At 43.8% G+C, this 18,147-nt stretch overlaps 1 protein-coding gene across 2 annotated transcripts; it reads left to right on the plus strand.

Moving 5' to 3' along the window:
• Nucleotides 1-1,384: 1,384 nt before the first annotated feature.
• LOC124795707 (mucin-19-like) lies at nucleotides 1,385-12,280 on the plus strand. 2 transcript variants are annotated; one of them, XM_047259820.1, is made up of 2 exons: nucleotides 1,385-1,544; nucleotides 11,269-12,280. In XM_047259820.1, the coding sequence occupies exons 1-2, from the start codon at nucleotides 1,500-1,502 to the stop codon at nucleotides 12,145-12,147; spliced, it is 924 nt and encodes a 307-aa protein (XP_047115776.1). In that variant the 5' UTR covers nucleotides 1,385-1,499; the 3' UTR covers nucleotides 12,148-12,280. The 2 variants fall into 2 exon arrangements, with proteins under 2 accessions (XP_047115776.1, XP_047115842.1); XM_047259886.1 differs by having other exon boundaries at nucleotides 1,388-1,544; nucleotides 11,317-12,280.
• Nucleotides 12,281-18,147: the final 5,867 nt, after the last annotated feature.

The following is an 18,147-nucleotide window of genomic DNA, read 5'->3' on the forward strand; positions in this document are numbered from 1 at the left end:
ACAAAATATATTCCTCATCAAACAATCGCAACACAAGCAGTGCCCTCTTATCAGACGAATATACTGAATTATATGAAACTTCTGCAAATGAGTACAGTTTCCAAGTTCCAACTCACGAATTTTGTTTAGGCACTACAGTTGTTTGTCACCTACAACGGATAAATCTCTTCAGCACTGTATTGTTTTCCTGCAGGAATATGAAGTGCTGAACTGCATGTACCTGAAATAAATCACTCTGCGACTAATTAGCTTATCATTTGTTTTAGACTGCTTTGCCAAATGAGAATTGTGGTGTTATCTTTCCAAAAACGCAGCTATTTTTCCACACAATTGTGCAAGGCGTGGCAGTGCAGTAGTATTACAACTCGCATTCAAGCTGTAAGAATAAATTTATTCACATATTAGCAAATGACTGTAAAGTTTATTTTAAATTGAAGTGGTATTGGTAGCTCTTAGAAAACACAAAATTGAAACAAATTAACATGAAGCTATAACTTCTTTGTGGCATTCTCGTACAAAATGGGGAGTGTTTCAGATAAACGGTATTTAAGCGACAAATTCATTTTTTCTTTTCTTATGACAAACTTTGAATTAAAAATGGAGCGTTACAGACAGTAATGAAGATTCCGAACACACAACCGATGATAGGACCGATACTTTGCCTTGGTCCAAAATATAGATACTGTTGCACAAAATAGAATTTTTACGCTACAATAATTACACGGTTAGCGCTTACAGCAATTAAGAACTATGTTCATGCTACCTTTTTCGAAATGTTTCCTCTCTCTATGATATCTTCTCAAAGCCGTTCTCTATTTTCAGTCACACCAAGGAGCATCTCAGATTGAATTCATTCTCTATTCAGCACGTCCGCCATCGAATCTACTCACTAACCTGCCACACAACACACAATCTGTGCCTTCGAGTTCCTTTCTGATTACTACTAATATATCCTCTGGTAGCCTTAGAGTAACATATGTTCAGGCATCCGAAGACTCTCAAAGTGGCACAGATTTTAAACAAAACCGCCATATCTCATGATATACAAACATTTCAACTTTTGTTGTATTTATAAACACAGCCATAATATGTAGCCAATGTGGAAGGTGAATATGTACTTTAATTTTCTTGGCTTAATATGCAGTGCCTTGCAACTACATGCTTTATCTTACATGTGATGTTCATCTGGGTTGATACAGCTGTTGTAGAGTGACACAAGTGCGGAAAGTATGCAGCAGACAATTGTCACTGAGTCCGCATTTCCGCCACCCCGAAATACACTTGGCCGGATGAGGTGACGCCAGTTACGTCACTGGACATGTGCTCTTAAATAAGTCATTGCGACAGCGGCCTGACGCACTCGCTGTGTACTGATTGTGCCTATTTTTACAGATTTTCTGCACCTGTGTCAACGCGCGGGGCACTCTGTGGCTTATAAGACCGCCGACCACCTCTTGGTAGCCACCTCCAGTCCCCACAGAACGCCTGAAGCCTCCGCCATGAACACCGCAGCGGCTCTCCTGTTATTCTGCGCCTTGTCGTCGGTGAGTCCCCGATGAATTTTAAATCTACTTTTACGTTGTACATATATCTGTTGGCACAGCTTCTTTTACGTAACATATTTTCCATTACCCCTTTACGTTATCATCAAAAGCTGAAAGAGCATTCTCTCTCTCTCTCTCTCTCTCTCTCTCTCTCTCTCTCTCTCTCTCTCTCTCTCCTGCAGATAGTACGTCATAATTTACATGTAGGCCACAGCGGACGTCCTGCCTTCGATTACTACCACAGGCCCAACTGAAGTCCAAGTGAATGTCCTCTATATCATAATACTTCACCAACTGGCCTGCGCCCGTGGGGCTGTGCATATTCAGATCAGTCATTTGCCTGGGTGACGGCGTATCCGGACACGACCCTTGATCTAGTGTAATAGAAACGTAATTCATCCAGTCAGACGACACTATTCCAATATTCCACGGGCCAGTTTCAATGATCCTGTGCCTAATGCTATCGTAATTAGCGATGTCTTTTCGTCAAATGGGTGCATGTAAGGATCGTGTGCTGCGTAGCCCCATATTCTTCAACGTATATGATGTGCCCCGAAACACTTGTGCCTGCAGCTACTTTGTCTTCTGATCTGCCACAGATTACCACCTGCCCTACTTTACTGAGCAGGAAATCTCCGACATTCTTAGACATTCAACACCATCTCGTGTGTTCACAGTTCTTCGAACAGTTTCCGTAGATTCTCACGACCGGGAGCTGTGGCAGTTCGTATCCAGCCAGCCAGAAGACGACGAAAAAATACTGATACATGTCAGCGTTTAATATTTTGAATTAGTTTATTCATCAACTTGCATATTTCACAAGGCAAGGTTCCATATTCAGGTATGTATAAATTACAGTTCCCCCTATACATGTAAATTTTTGTCAAAGTTAAAAATTGATTAACATACGTTACAGTTCTGTTCCGTCATTTGAGACATTGTTAAGTACAGCTAACATAACAGAGGGCGTGACGAAAATTTCTGTACTGATAAGTACTCATTTTGGTGGAGAGTTACAAGTAGTAATGAAGATTCTGAACATACGACGGACAGGACCGATAGTTTGGCTTGGATCCAAAACGCAGATATTATTGAACAAAATGGTGTTTTTACACTACAATAATTACATAGCTAGCACTTGCAGAAATTAAGAAGTATAATCATGCTACGTTTTTCGAAATGTGTTCTGTCTCTATCATATCATCTCAAAGTCGTATGCTATTCTTAGTCACACCAGAGAACATCTCATTCTCTATCCAGCGCGTCCGCCATCAAAGGTACTCCTTTATCTGCCACCCAATACACAATCTCTGTAGCAGACTTCCTCTTATGCTTTAATGGAAACATTAGCGCACTGATGAACTTGTGCGTCGAGAAATAATATCAACATTTACCGACTGTATTAGCGTGAACTACATGTATTATAAACGGGTTGAGAAATGAACTAAATGAGCTACGTCAAGATACATGTAGGCATGTTGTACCAATGCATTAATTTTGACAAAAATTTACAGCCACTGTGGAACCACAGCTTTAAATATCAACATACACAGGATGCACCAGCTAAAAACGACACTGGTGAAAGTGTACCGATAACAGAAGCAGAAAGCTTTCAGTACATATGAGTTCACGAATGAGACGTATGCGAGATAATTTCATATTGGTGGGTACGAAGCGTGACTGACTTCAGTATGAAATACTGAGTTGGTATAGATTTATTTGATATGTAAACTTTTCGATTAAATTCTTAACTTATTGTCAAATTTTAGTCATGACCCATCGTAGAGGAGGGTGGCATGATGGTTCCAGGCAGATTTTGTTGCTGATGTAACACGACATCTACCGCCGATGTTGTTCAAGATGGATATCCGAGATCACCAGACTTCAGTCCTCTGGGTTATTGTGTCTGGCTTTATCCCAAATGTTCAAATGTGTATCAATTCCTAAGGGATCAAACTGCTGAGATGATCGATCCCTAGACTTACACACTACTTAAACTAACTTACGCTAAGCACAACACACACACCCATGCCCGAGAGCGGACTCGAACCATGCCGGGATCAGCCGCACAATCCATGACTGCAGCGCCCCAGACCGCTCTGCTAATTCCGCGTGGCATGTGGCCTCAAACCGCGCGGTGCTTCATCTCAGATGCGAAGTGTCAGCGCTTCTGACGATACGATTGGAGAACTGGAGCAGCCAGTTGTACAACCTTGTCAAGATTTACGCGACAAATCCGGGGTTATATGAAAGAATCCGTACCTCTCTCCGCAGGCGAGTGTAGTACTGGACCCGAACGTGTCGACAACACGTGGATCACCTCTGTTAACAGGTACGAGTGTACACTGTGTATGTTACGTGCTACGGTGGTGTTGCATTTCTTGGTAAGGTAGGCCGTGGCTTAAATTCACGACAAATTAGGTGGAGACCTAAGTGAAAGGTTAACATTTCAAATACATTTTTCCTAACTAGGATAATATTTTGTACTGAAGTCAGTGACGGCTCGTAACCACACACTCAAAAACATTTTGCAAACAAGTCGTTTGCAGACCTATTTTTTACCGGAACGAATTTGCTGCTATTATTCTAAACTTTCACCTGTGTCAATTTCAGCTATTAATTATGATATATCGTGTAATCAACACGACATTATGACATGTTAGTTTCTTCTTATACCCATTTTATGACGCATTACATTGTACATAATTTACTACCAGTGGTAACTGTCATCAAGTGCACACCATGTCTGAATGATTCTTCTCCTATACCTATATCTTTTTCTCCACTTTTTATGCTATTATATTTATTTTCAGTGTTTTTACTGCTCTTCAGTATGGAAAGCTAGCGGTTATCTTACTTTCATTTAACTGTTGCATATGCATGCTAAGTATTTTACTTTTAAAAAGTTAAAACAGTGATAGCGAGCAAAAAACCCTATTGTAGTACATATAGTACCAAGTTGACGTCGGCCGCAGTGGCCGAGTGGTTATACGCGCTACGGTCTGGAACCGCGAGACCGCTACGGTCGCAGGTTCGAATCCTGCCTCGGGCATGGATGTGTGTGATGTCCTTAGGTTAGTTAGGTTTAAGTAGTTCTAAGTTCTAGGGGACTGCTGACCTCAGAAGTTAAGTCCCATAGTGCTCAGAGCCATTTGAACCATTTGAACCAAGTTGACGAAACAACACATTATTCTGTGAAAAACTGTATAATACACTGGGTGAACCAGAACATCAACCGAAAAACTTTCGGAAATTGTTCAGGGACAGTTTTCGTATATTTTAGTTTGAGGGACATGCGGTCTCGGATGACTCGATATAGAGTAATTATATTTCGCTTTATTTCTTGCCCCTCGTATTGCTAATGCATTGAAAATCACTGCACACCAGCGCAAATGTGGAGCGTGTGCGCTGTGTGGGTTGTTTGGTAATAAACTTGTTCTATTCCCTCACGTTACATACTGTTGACAACAGTACGTCCTACCTTACTCTTGGTCATGAACCTTGTATTCAGTACTAGGATAGGTTTACTGCTGAAGAATTGGCCAATATGCATCGCGCGCTTGGCCCCACTGAATGCAGTGCAAAAGCGGCACAAGGAGACGCTGTGCCCTGCTGTTCCCACGGCGACGGAAACAACAAAAAAACAGTTTTGTATCTGTAAATGGCGTCCGCGAATAGCCGGATCCTTTGATATTACTAGGTGTTGGTCATTGTGTTACATGCTTTTTCAGGAAACAAAGACAGTTCTGGTAACAAAGAGGAATAAATCATAATTACATTAATATCATGTAATCAGCCACCGGAAGTCACAGGCCCCTACCGAAACATTCAGAGATATCTCTCGACTACCACAGAAATTGTGCCAGTTGTGTTCTCGTTCACCATAATGAATATGTGACGTTACCGACGCAAAAGAGCTGATAGTGTTAGAGAAAACAGAGTAATCATAAGAAAAACGGTGAATATAGCACATAAAGCGCAGGGACGGTTGTAGGTTAGAGGGCAGCACCAGCGAATTGTGGTTGCGTAAGGTGGAAATTTCGTCTAATTTTTCTTTGCAAGCACAGAAATTAAGAAGAGTTAGAATATTCAAAAGGTACAAGGTTTGAAAGTTGAATAATGACAACTATTTATTTACAACTTAGACAAAACAGATACATGTTTCAAAGTTTTACTGTCCTTCAAAGTATTTGCCAGCGTCGTGTCTAGCCCATTGCTCGTGATGTGAAAGCTGCAAAATACCCTAGTGGAGCAGTGTATTGCCCGATCAATCACTGCAACACTTCTGAAGCGAATTTCTCTTTCGTTCCTCTGGTTGCAGGCTGCGTTCCAAAAATGAACAGCTTAGAGAAAGAAACGGCGACATTTTCTGCAGAACCCATCAATGGTTCCATGAACCCTCTGCCTGGCACTAAATTGTGAACTGTAGAATAATCATTTAGATATAATTTTGCAGGACAATGTTTGAATATACCGGGTCATCAAAAAGTCCGTATAAATTTGAAAACTTAATAAACCACGGAATAAAGTAGATAGAGAGGTACAAATTGACACACATGCTTGGAATGACATGGGGTTTTATTCGAACAAAAAAAAAGTTCACAAAATGTCCGATAGATTGCGCTGGACAGCAAAACGTCATTGACTGCGCATGACAATCGTGTATAAAAGGAGCTGTAATGAGAGAGAGAATCAGATGCGCCAGCAGTCGCAGCATGTTGACGTTACCTGAAAAGGCGCTTTTAGTGAAGCTGTATTATCAGAATGGGGAATGTGCTGGTTCAGCATTACGATCCTATCGCCATAGGAAGGGGATTCGAACGGGTAAAGGTCCGTTGACAAATGCAGCTGTGGCGAGAATGATTTCGAAGTTCGAAGCCGCGGGTTGCTTAGACGACAGACCCCGTAGTGGCCGACCGAACACAAGGCGTAATGCTGCTGAGACAGTTCAGGAAGAAATGGAGACTGCAGCGGGTTCGTCTATGCACGGGGAAGTCAGCGCTCGTGCAGTCGCACGTCGCACCGGCATTCTATACACTACTGTTTGGTTGGCACTGGGGCGTACCCTCCGATGCTATCCGTAAAAAATCCACCGGCATCATGAACTGTTACCTGGCGATTTAGTGAAGCGGAGTGAATTTGCGGTGTGGGCGTTTCAAAAGATGGTGGAAAATGATGATTGGTTGAGTAACGTGTTGTGGACGGACGAAGGTCGTTTCACGCTCAGAGGGTCTGTCAACGCCCACAACTGCAGGATTTGGGCTACCGAATATCCTAGAACTGTCGTGGAAACTCCACTGCATGACGAAAATGTCACGGTATGGGTTGGATTTACCACATCTACCGTTATCGGCTTCCCCCCATGAACCATGGACCTTGCCGTTGGTGGGGAGGCTTGCGTGCCTCAGCGATACAGATGGCCGTACCGTAGGTGCAACCACAACGGAGGGGTATCTGTTGAGAGGCGAGACAAACGTGTTGTTCCTGAAGAGGGGCAGCAGCCTTTTCAGTAGTTGCAGGGGCAACAGTCTGGATGATTGACTGATCTGGCCTTGTAACATTAACCAAAACGGCCTTGCTGTGCTGGTACTGCGAACGGCTGAAAGCAAGGGGAAACTACAGCCGTAATTTTTCCCGAGGACATGCAGCTTTACTGTATGATTAAATGATGATGGCGTCCTCTTGGGTAAAATATTCCGGAGGTAAAATAGTCCCCCATTCGGATCTCCGGGCGGGGACTACTCAAGAGGACGTCGTTATCAGGAGAAAGAAAACTGGCATTCTACGGATTGGAGCGTGGAATGTCAGATCCCTTAATCGGGCAGGTAGGTTAGAAAATTTAAAAAGGGAAATGGATAGATCAAAGTTAGATATAGTGGGAATTAGTGAAGTTCGGTGGCAGGAGGAACAAGACTTTTGGTCAGGTGATTACAGGTTATAAATACAAAATCAAATAGGGGTAATGCAGGAGTAGGTTTAATAATGAATAAAAAAATAGGAGTGCGGGTTAGCTACTACAAACAGCATAGTGAACGCATTATTGTGGCCAAGATAGACACAAAGCCCATGCCTACTACACTAGTACAAATTTATATGCCAACTAGCTCTGCAAAAGATGAAGAAATTGATGAAATGTATGACGAGATAAAAGAAATTATTCAGGTAGTGAAGGGAGACGAAAATTTAATAGTCATGGGTGACTGGAATTCGTCAGTAGGAAAAGGGAGAGAAGGAAACATAGTAGGTGAATATGGATTGGGGGGAAGAAATGAAGGAAGCCGCCTTGTAGAATTTTGCACAGAGCATAACTTAATCATAGCTAACACTTGGTTCAAGAATCATGAAAGAAGGTTGTATACCTGGAAGAATCCTGGAGATACTAAAAGGTATCAGATAGATTACATAATGGTAAGACAGAGATTTAGGAACCAGGTTTTAAAATGTAAGACATTTCCAGGGGCAGATGTGGATTCTGACCACAATCTATTGATTATGAACTGCAGATTGAAACTGAAGAAACTGCCAAAAGGCGGGAATTTAAGGAGATGGGACCTGGATAAACTGAAAGAACCAGAGGTTGTACAGAGTTTCAGGGAGAGCATAAGGGAACAATTGACAGGAATGGGGGAAAGAAATACAGTAGAAGAAGAATGGGTAGCTCTGAGGGATGAAGTAGTGAAGGCAGCAGAGGATCAAGTAGGTAAAAAGACAAGGGCTAATAGAACTCCTTGGGTAACAGAAGAAATATTGAATTTAATTGATGAAAGGAGAAAATATAAAAATGCAGTAAATGAAGCAGGCAAAAAGGAATACAAACGTCTCAAAAATGAGATCGACAGGAAGTGCAAAATGACTAAGCAGGGATGGCTAGAGGACAAATGTAAGGATGTAGAGGCTTGTCTCACTAGGGGTAAGATAGATACTGCCTACAGGAAAATTAAAGAGACCTTTGGAGAGAAGAGAACCACTTGTATGAATATCAAGAGCTCAGATGGAAACCCAGTTCTAAGCAAAGAAGGGAAGGCAGAAAGGTGGAAGGAGTATATAGAGGGTTTATACAAGGGCGATGTACTTGAGGACAATATTATGGAAATGGAAGAGGATGTAGATGAAGATGAAATGGGAGATACGATATTGCATGAAGAGTTTGACAGAGCACTGAAAGACCTAAGTCGAAACAAGGCCCCGGGAGTAGACAACATTCCATTAGAACTACTGATGGCCTTGGGAGAGCCAGTCATGACAAAACTCTACCATCTGGTGAGCAGGATGTATGAGACAGGCGAAATACCCACAGACTTCAAGAAGAATATAATAATTCCAATCCCAAAGAAAGCAGGTGTTGACAGATGTGAAAATTACCGAACTATCAGTTTAATAAGTCACAGCTGCAAAATACTAACGCGAATTCTTTACAGACGAATGGAAAAACTGGTAGAAGCGGACCTCGGGGAAGATCAGTTTGGATTCTGTAGAAATGTTGGAACACGTGAGGCAATACTAACCTTACGACTTATCTTAGAAGAAAGATTAAGAAAAGGCAAACCTACGTTTCTAGCATTTGTAGACTTAGAGAAAGCTTTTGACAATGTTGACTGGAATACTCTCTTTCACATTCTAAAGGTGGCAGGGGTAAAATACAGGGAGCGAAAGGCTATTTACAATTTGCACAGAAACCAGGTGGCAGTTATAAGAGTCGAGGGGCATGAAAGGGAAGCAGTGGTTGGGAAAGGAGTGAGACAGGGTTGTAGCCTCTCCCCGATGTTATTCAATCTGTATATTGAGCAAGCAGTAAAGGAAACAAAAGAAAAATTCGGAGTAGGTATTAAAATCCATGGAGAAGAAATAAAAACTTTGAGATTCGCCGATGACATTGTAATTCTGTCAGAGACAGCAAAGGACTTGGAAGAGTAGTTGAACGGAATGTACAGTGTCTTGAAAGGAGGATATAAGATGAACATCAACAAAAGCAAAACGACGATAATGGAATGTAGTCAAATTAAATCGGGTGATGCTGAGGGGATTAGATTAGGAAATGAGACACTTAAAGTAGTAAAGGAGTTTTGCTATTGAGGGAGTATAATAACTGATGATGGTCGAAGTAGAGAGGATATAAAATGTAGACTGGCAATGGCAAGGAAATCGTTTCTGAAGAAGAGAAATTTGTTAACATCGAGTATAGATTTAAGTGTCAGGAAGTCGTTTCTGAAAGTATTTGTATGGAGTGTAGCCATGTATGGAAGTGAAACATGGACGATAACCAGTTTGGACAAGAAGAGAATAGAAGCTTTCGAAATGCGGTGCTACAGAAGAATGCTGAAGATAAGGTGGGTAGATCACGTAACTAATGAGGAGATATTGAATAGGATTGGGGAGAAGAGAAGTTTGTGGCACAACTTGACTAGAAGAAGGGATCGGTTGGTAGGACATGTTTTGAGGCATCAAGGGATCACAAATTTAGCATTGGAGGGCAGCGTGGAGGGTAAAAATCGTAGAGAGAGACCAAGAGATCAATACACTAAGCAGATTCAGAAGGATGTAGGTTGCAGTAGGTACTGGGAGATGAAGAAGCTTGCACAGGATAGAGTAGCATGGAGAGCTGCATCAAACCAGTCTCAGGACTGAAGACCACAACAACAACAACAAACCGTTATCGGGCGTTTTTTCTTCGAGGAAATGCGTGATTCTGGTTTTGTAATTGCTACCGTGGCGGGTCAGAGTTGCGCCGATATGTTACAGAATCGCATCATCCCCAGCCTGGCTGATAAACACCTGCTGGAACGTACGATGTTTATGCGGGATGGCGCTCCACCACATGTTGATAGACGCGTGAAAGATCTCTTGCGCGCGTCGTTTGGTGATGATCGTGTGCTCAGCCGCCACTTTCGTCATGCTTGGCGTCCCAGGTCCCCAGACCTCAGTCCGTGCGTTTATTGTCTTTGGGGTTACCTGAAGTCACAAGTGTATCGTGATCGACCGACATCTCTATGGATGCTGAAATACAATATCCGACGCCAATGTCTCACCATATGTCCGGACTTGCTTTACAGTGCTGTTCACAACATTATTCCTCGACTGCAGCTATTGTTGAGGAATGATGGTGGACATATTGAGCATTTCCTGTAAAGAACATCATCTTTGCTTTGTCTTATTTTGTCATGCTAATTATTGTTATTCTGGCCAGATGAAGCTCCATCTGTCGGACATTTTTTGAACTTTGGAATTTTTTTGGTTCTAATGAAACCCCATGTCATTCCAAGCATGCGTGTCAATTTGTACATCTCTATCTATATTATTCCGTGATTTATTCAGTTTTCAAATTTATACTGACTTTTTGATCACCCAGTACATGCAAATTGTGACTGATTTTTTTTTTTTTTTCATCTTTGGGATTGGGAAAAGCTGTCCCACCCACCACATTCCCCAGACTTCAGCCCTAGTAACTCGAATCCTAAACTGAAGACAGCACTTCATGCCATTCGCTTTAGAACCGTTACTGAGATTCGTCAGGCAATACACCGCTCCACTAGACGTACAACACACTGGCGCTGCTAAGGGTATCCTAGGATTCCACATTGCTGGCAGTTGGTTATAGACAATGCTGCTGACTACCTTGAAGGACACTAAAACTTTGAAACATATATTTGGTATAAACTGTAAATAATTATTCGTCACTATTACCGTTCCGACCCTTGTGACTGTAACATATATTTATTTCTTCCAGTCTGACTGTGCTCTCCTTTCATTCCGACATTTGCACACCTCTCTGCAGGGTGTGGACTCGCGATCTGTCAGCGACAAGCCTAAGCGGACCCTCTTCTTCCCCTTCACCGATGTGGTGAACACAGTGGTGGGCGGCGCCCTGACCGCCGGGGACGTCCTCGGACACGACATCATCGGTGCCGCGGAAGACGTGGCAGAGGTTGGGATCGACGTCTTCGAGCAGCTCGCCGAGCAGCTGCTGCAGGCCAACTCGCTCGAGTCGACGTTGATGAAGTGCCTGGCAGACCTGGGCAAGGTGGGGGCGCAGGCCGCGGAGCAGGTGGCCGACCAGGTGGTGGACGCCATGGTGGACGCGATCGCCGCAGCGCTGATGCAGGGCTCGAGCAGCTCAGCCGCGCTGGGCCAGGGCGCGGGCAGCGTGCTGGGCGGCCTCTCTGGGGAGGTGGCCCAGTGCCTGGCCGACGCCCTGCTGGGCATTCTGGGCAACCTGGACGGCGTGCTGGGCGACGCACTGGGCTCAGTGACTGGCAACGTGGGCGGCATCCTCTCCGGCGTCACCGGCAACTCCAACGTGACTGACACTGTACAGGACGTCCTGAATAACCTGGCGAACGGTTCGTCGGTGGCAGATGTCGTGTCTGGAGTAACTGACAACGGTACTGGCGTCGTGTCTGGAGTAACCAGCAACGCGACCGGGGTCGTGTCCGATGTTACAGGTGGTCTGACGTCGGGTCTCACCGGAAGCTCGGGCTCGTCCAACATCGTTAGTGACGTAGTGTCCGGCGCCACTGGAACCGTTGGAGGTCTCCTGTCTGGCAGCACTGGGAGTTCGAAGCCAAGTGGCTCTGCACTCGGTGGACTACTGGGAAAACGCAAATGAACTTTGACATGATGCAGCCTGCAGACACACTTTTCCACATCTGTTCATCCAATGGGTTCCAACGAAAATTCAAATCTATGAGTCTGTACCACATTAAGGCACTTTGAAGCGAATAAATCTAGATTGAAATCTTTTCTGTTGTTTCATATAATTATAGTACATGCAGTTCCAGACTACAATGGAATGGAGCACATATATAAGAAGACAGCAAACTTCATCTCAGATACTGTGGTTGCGCTCAAAAATGATATAGGTGCTGATGACAGAGTGGAAAGTGGACCAGTCAGACTGGCTGTAGGAGAGACATAATAGCCCTTTGTCAGTGGACAGGTGGAATGCGATTTTGCTGGTGGGGTCTCTGGGCATCACTGTTGACTCCCTAGAGAGAGAGTCAAAGGTCTAGCTAGCCTTGCGTGTCAGAAACTGAGCCAGCTAATCAAAACCCTGTATACAAATTGCGTATGTACTCTTTAATAAAATCTACACCTTCGTCTGCACAGGTATGGCACAACAACCTTAGTGATATATTTTTTCAGTGAGGACTACAGGTTGAAAATGACAGCAGAAGCTTTATTTACGCGTTTGGACTTTTTGAGTCATCTGACATCTGCAACCTAGATTTTTTCGGTTAGTAAAAAAAAATTAATAGTTCTTAAATTCAAGACATATCGTATAGATAAATGGAGTAGTTCTCCCAACAAGTGAAACGGAAAAATTAATTTCTTTTTCAGCCACTTTAAAATGAAATTAAACGTTAAAGTAGGTTGGAGTGAGGTATGGGCTCCTGAATGTCTGGCACAAACATATGTTGCGCGAGCCAGTCTTCGGACGATACCACTCGAAAAGGGACGCTTCTCCTTGGCACTTGTGAACGGCGGACGCGCAAGACTTCACTGATAGTCGTAAGTAAGTCGGCAGGTTTGAGTATGGTGGTGCACAGTATTGGTCAGAAGTTGCGTATTAATTACATTGTTCCATTGGCGTTCGTTTTCCCTCTTCAGCAACAGTTGTCGGCCTATCCGTTGAGTGCAAACAGTGTAACATGCGAGGGTTGGAACTTAAATAGTGGCAACTATTATTCACAACCGATACAAAAGAGTTACAAGTTTGCACCTGTTACTGTCCTTCAAAGTAGTCACCAGCGTTGTATGGGACCCATTGCCAGCGATGTGGAAGGCGTAGTATACCGTTAGCAGAGCCTGTTCTGTTCACGTTGCGAATGGAGCGATCTAAAATTATGATGATTCTCGTGTGGGACTGTGGTGGTGTTATCCTAACGCATTGCGGACCTCCACGCTATACCGTCAATGAACGGTATAACCGTTCATTTTTGGAGCATCACCTACGGCCAGCTTTGCGAAAGAAGCGGCGACACTTTCTGCGCAACCCACCCATCAGTTTACACGACAATGCGCGGGCGCATACAGCGCAAGCTGTGGCTGCTCTGTTCGGTCGATGGAACTGGGAAGTACTGTACCATCCACCATAGACCTCGGAGTTAAGTCCTTGTGACTTTGATTTGATTCCGAAGATGAAGGAACCACTTCGTGGCATTCGCTTCAGAACTGTTCCAGAGATTCGACAGGCAGTAGACCGCTCCATTCGCACCATCAATAGAACAGGCTCTGCTAACGGTATACTACATCGCTGGCAACGGGTTCTACACAACGGTAGTAACTACTTTGAAGGACAGTAACAGGTTCAAACATGTAACTCTTTTGTATCGGTTGTGAATAAATAGTTGCCACTATTTAAGTTCCAACCCTCGAATAAGTAGTGTTTCAGAAACTTTAATGAAAATATATTGTCGATGGGGTGTGGGTGTTGCAGCAGAAACAGCCTTATACTGGCTTAGTTTGGTTTATTCCACGTTGGGAACCTGGTCGGGCTAGGAGTAGTTGCATATGCTGTATGCGAAATGCTGGTTGCATCCGTTGTGCGACAGGGGACTGAGGTAAAAGTAGAGGTGGAGCCTGGAGGTCAGTTGCGTTTAAGGTTTTGAGACCCCTTAATGTTATAATCTACGTATGCTATCTCAAGACGTGCCGTAGCAATCGGTGGCAATCCTCTTCCTCGAAAATTCTAAGGCCTATTTTTTTCGATCGAGATGCATTTCAGACGAGACACTGTGGACGAAATGAATGACGAACTCAGCTGCTAGAAAATGGACTGATGTCTGCTGTGTGAAATGGGAAGACGGTAGAAAATTAGTGTTGTTAGTGGAAGTTCTCAGTATTTAAAAAAAAGTTTTGGCACTTTATTACTCGTGTGTTAATGATAGTTTGAACAACAGCTACAGGAAGAAACATTTTTTAAGAGAATGGTTATGTTTAAATATTCCATTCTAACGTATTGAAAACAAGTATTTTCTTACAATTTGTTAGTGCACTAAATAATACATGCGTTAACACTACGGATGCCATTACACCTAACGAAGTCATTCGGAACTGGAAGAGGAATTACACGAAGAAATTTCGTACCAACAAAATTATTCTCAACAACTCTAGAAAAATATTCGTGTATCTGAAGTGAGAACACGTGGGCCGGCCGGAATGGCCGAGCGGTTCTAGGCGCTTCAGTCGGGAACCGCGCGACCGCTTCAGTCGCAGGTTCGAATCCTGCCTCGGATATGGATGTGTGTGATGTCATTTGGTTAGTTAGGTTTAAGTAGTTCTACGTTCTAGGGGACTGATGACCTCCGATGTTAAGTCCCATTGTGATCAGAGCCATTTGAAGCATTTTGAGAACACGTGGAATGAGCGATAATAGAAAATACCTGAAGCACCTACTTTTGATGGTCAAAGCTAACTGATTAGCGTCATATTTCTCTCCAAACTTCTCCAAAACCGATATTTCGATCCTACTACAGGAATATTCTTCAGGAATCTTCTGGTATTACTCAGTGGCTGAAATTCCTTCTGCAGATTACACTGTAGCATTTGCCTCTAATGCCAGCGCTCTTCACTGAATGGAAGAACTAAATAGAGCAGATAAAATGTTCTCGCGTTTCCAGCTGCGTCAAGTGACTGAAATTGTGTAAGCTTTCTGCCAAGCACTCCTTAGCCATTGCTCGGTGACATGAGTGCCAGTGGCCTGCTGGTACTCCCTTACTCACCTTATCTGCCGTTTGTGACGTCACTGGGAAACGCGGCAATGCCATAAATGGACACACGTCGACTCGGAATTCAATGTGCCCGGTTGATCTCAAGATCACAAGAACCCTCGCTGCGCTGAGCTACTGGTAACTGTTTCTACTGAGGGTGTTATCATTCAATTTTATTTCAATAGCTTCACTGATTACTCTATCCCAGATGCCATTAGTGAGAGCCACGACACAAGTTTCGCCAAAATTGATCAAGTCCTTCCCAAAGGAAGCTCAGCTCAAGCAGATTTCGCGGGGTGGTGTAAGCTTCTTCCGGCACTGATGTACAATGCATACTGTTTGTCCCACTTCAGAATGGCCACACTCGCAAGGTATCTTGTAGAGCCCAGGAGTTCTGAGTCCTGCTGCGTCCTTAACTGGCTCAGTAATTGTTCGAGTTTTTTCGGAGGCCATGATCGATTTGAGCTTGTGTTTTTTTCAGCAAGCGCCTTATCTTACTCGACACGGAACCAGAAAATGGCAAGAAAGCAAGTTTTTTTTCCTGCTCCTCGTCTGCAGTCTTATTGTGAATCTTACTTGAAATCACTTTATTTATTTGATGGACGTTTAGCGTTTCTTCTTGAAGACAATGCGTAGGTGGCTCAGCTCGTGAGGCAGGTCACCAGCGTCTGACATCATTGCGCTTTTTCGCCTTAAGATGATGACTGATGGCGTGGAAGTACACATTGGTGTGAATAGGTTTTCTATGGATGCTGTAGCTTAGACATCCATTTCGTTTGCGGCGGACGAGAACGTCGTGAAAGGGCAATGCATTGCCTTTTTTCTACCTACATGGTGAACTTTATGTTGTTATTAATGCTATTTCGATGGACCGAGCGAGATGGTGCAGTGGTTAGCCCACTGGACTCGCTTTCGGGAAGACGACGGTTCAAACCCGCGTTCGGCTACCCTGATTTAGGTTTTTCATGATTTCCCCAAATCGCTTAAGGCAAATGGTGCGTTTGAAAGGGCCTGCCGATTTCCTTCTTCATCTTTCTATAATCCGAGATTTTGCTCGGTCTCTAATGATTTCGTTGTCGACGGGATGTTAAACGTTGATCTTCTCCTCCACCTTCTTCCTCTCCTCCTCCTCTTCCCCCAGCAATGCTGAGATGTTCCAACAACTTGTCAAGTTTCTCACTTCTTTGGGGGCCTAATGACGAACGTGTCGTCAACATATCGAAAGAAACAACAAGACCGTCTCTAATGCAATGTCTTCAGAATTCTCCAAGAAGAGGTTTGCAACATCTGCTACTAAAGGTTTCACATCGCAACGCCGTCCGTCCGTTCGTAGTTCTGGCGACTATACAGAAAATAAGAAGATGTATGAGTGTGTCTAATTAGATGGACCACGTCAAGTACAAAGAACTGCGAAACTAGGTCTAATGAGTCTCTGATAGGCATATTCTGTTGAAGAAATCGGCTGGATTTTTAATATGATGTTTACAGTGTCCTACATGTGTAGCGAGGAGATTGCCTTAGCAGTTCGTCTTATTGTAGGTTGGTGAAGCAATGGTGAATACGATGAGGTAGAGTGGCGTCCCATTCTTGTGGAGCTTCGGAGAAACATAAGCAGTCCGTGGTCTAGGTTTCTGAGGGAGAAGTTCCTTAACCACACTGTCCTCCATCGAAAAGCGTTTGAGAAGCTCAGATGATTTTCTCATTATTCTCGATATAGGGTAGCGTGGTTCATCCAGTAGCTCACAGCTCTTTGTGTCGTATTCCGTGTGTTCCATAATTACGGCTGCGTTCCCTTTGTCAGCAGAAAGGACTAAAGTGGTGCCAGCATTGCGTAGTGCGTGTAGACCATTTGCCCATCCATGGTCATACTGGGTGCTGTTAGCTTTGCTTTCGTGAGCATATGGCCCATTTCACTCTATATTTCGTCCGCTTTGTCACTTGGGAGCTTGCTGATTGCCTGTTAAAACACCACTTATTATTTCACAGACGGAGACGTCCCGTGGCGGAGGTGGAAAGCTGAGTCCTTAAGAGCGGAACAGCACTCGTGTCTATATCTCTCGCCGTCAGGTTGATGACGGTGCGGTTGAGAGTCTGTGATCCGCTCAGCGCTGTTGCTGCGAAACGTGGCTGAACTTCCCATTCTAGTTCGCGGTAGTTCGTTTCTAGGATGACTTAGGAAAAACAGTACGTACTGCAGAGCAAAGCTGGAAGGAGCGTGGGAGGTTTTATCGTCTACGTTTCCCGAGAAATCTGCTTTAGCTGAGCATGCTTTATAAAGCGGTCACCGGATCATATTCGACGAAACCAATGTCGTGGCTCGTACTAACGCCTTCTAGGATTGTGTAATTAAAGAAGTGATTGAAATCAGCTATAACATCATTTAGAGGTGATGGCTCTCAGCTCAGCACAACGTGGGCTCCAGTGATGGCGATGTTAAAACGGGCACATGGAAAGCCGCTGCAACGTATGTCCATACATGGCGATGCCGCGAGGACGAGGCCCACGAGGGTATTCCTGCGCTCGCTCGCTCGCTCAAATCAGCAGACAAACTACGTTTCTACACCTGTTAAATCGTAACTAGGCGTCTCCGTACAAACCAAAACTGAACCTTCTACTGGAATTCGCTGTCATGGAATTTTACTCCTATTAGTCCTATAATGATGGGAAGTCCATGGGCCTACTTATAATTTGTTATGGCTGTGCTGGCGTACAATAAAAATGCTAAAATGATTATCAGTTGCATAAGGCACCATTTCCAGCATGTAATGAGTACTGTTAAGAAGGAGAGACTAAATGCTATAAACAAGTCGTTATACCATTTATACCGAGTATTGATCTTAAATTAAATTTTGCTGTAATACTGTTAATCAATAAGATTTCATAATAGCAGATTCCGC

The sequence above is a fragment of the Schistocerca piceifrons genome, chromosome 1 (assembly GCF_021461385.2).
Source record: "Schistocerca piceifrons isolate TAMUIC-IGC-003096 chromosome 1, iqSchPice1.1, whole genome shotgun sequence".
Lineage (NCBI taxonomy): Eukaryota > Metazoa > Arthropoda > Insecta > Orthoptera > Acrididae > Schistocerca > Schistocerca piceifrons.

Excerpts from the sequence above, each read along its gene's own strand:
- LOC124795707 (XM_047259820.1), top strand. The coding sequence starts at position 1,500 with ATGAACACCGCAGCGGCTCTCCTGTTATTCTGCGCCTTGTCGTCG. Across the intron at positions 1,545-11,268 it reads TATTCTGCGCCTTGTCGTCG|TCTGACTGTGCTCTCCTTTC; the intron begins GTGAGTCCCCGA and ends TATTTCTTCCAG.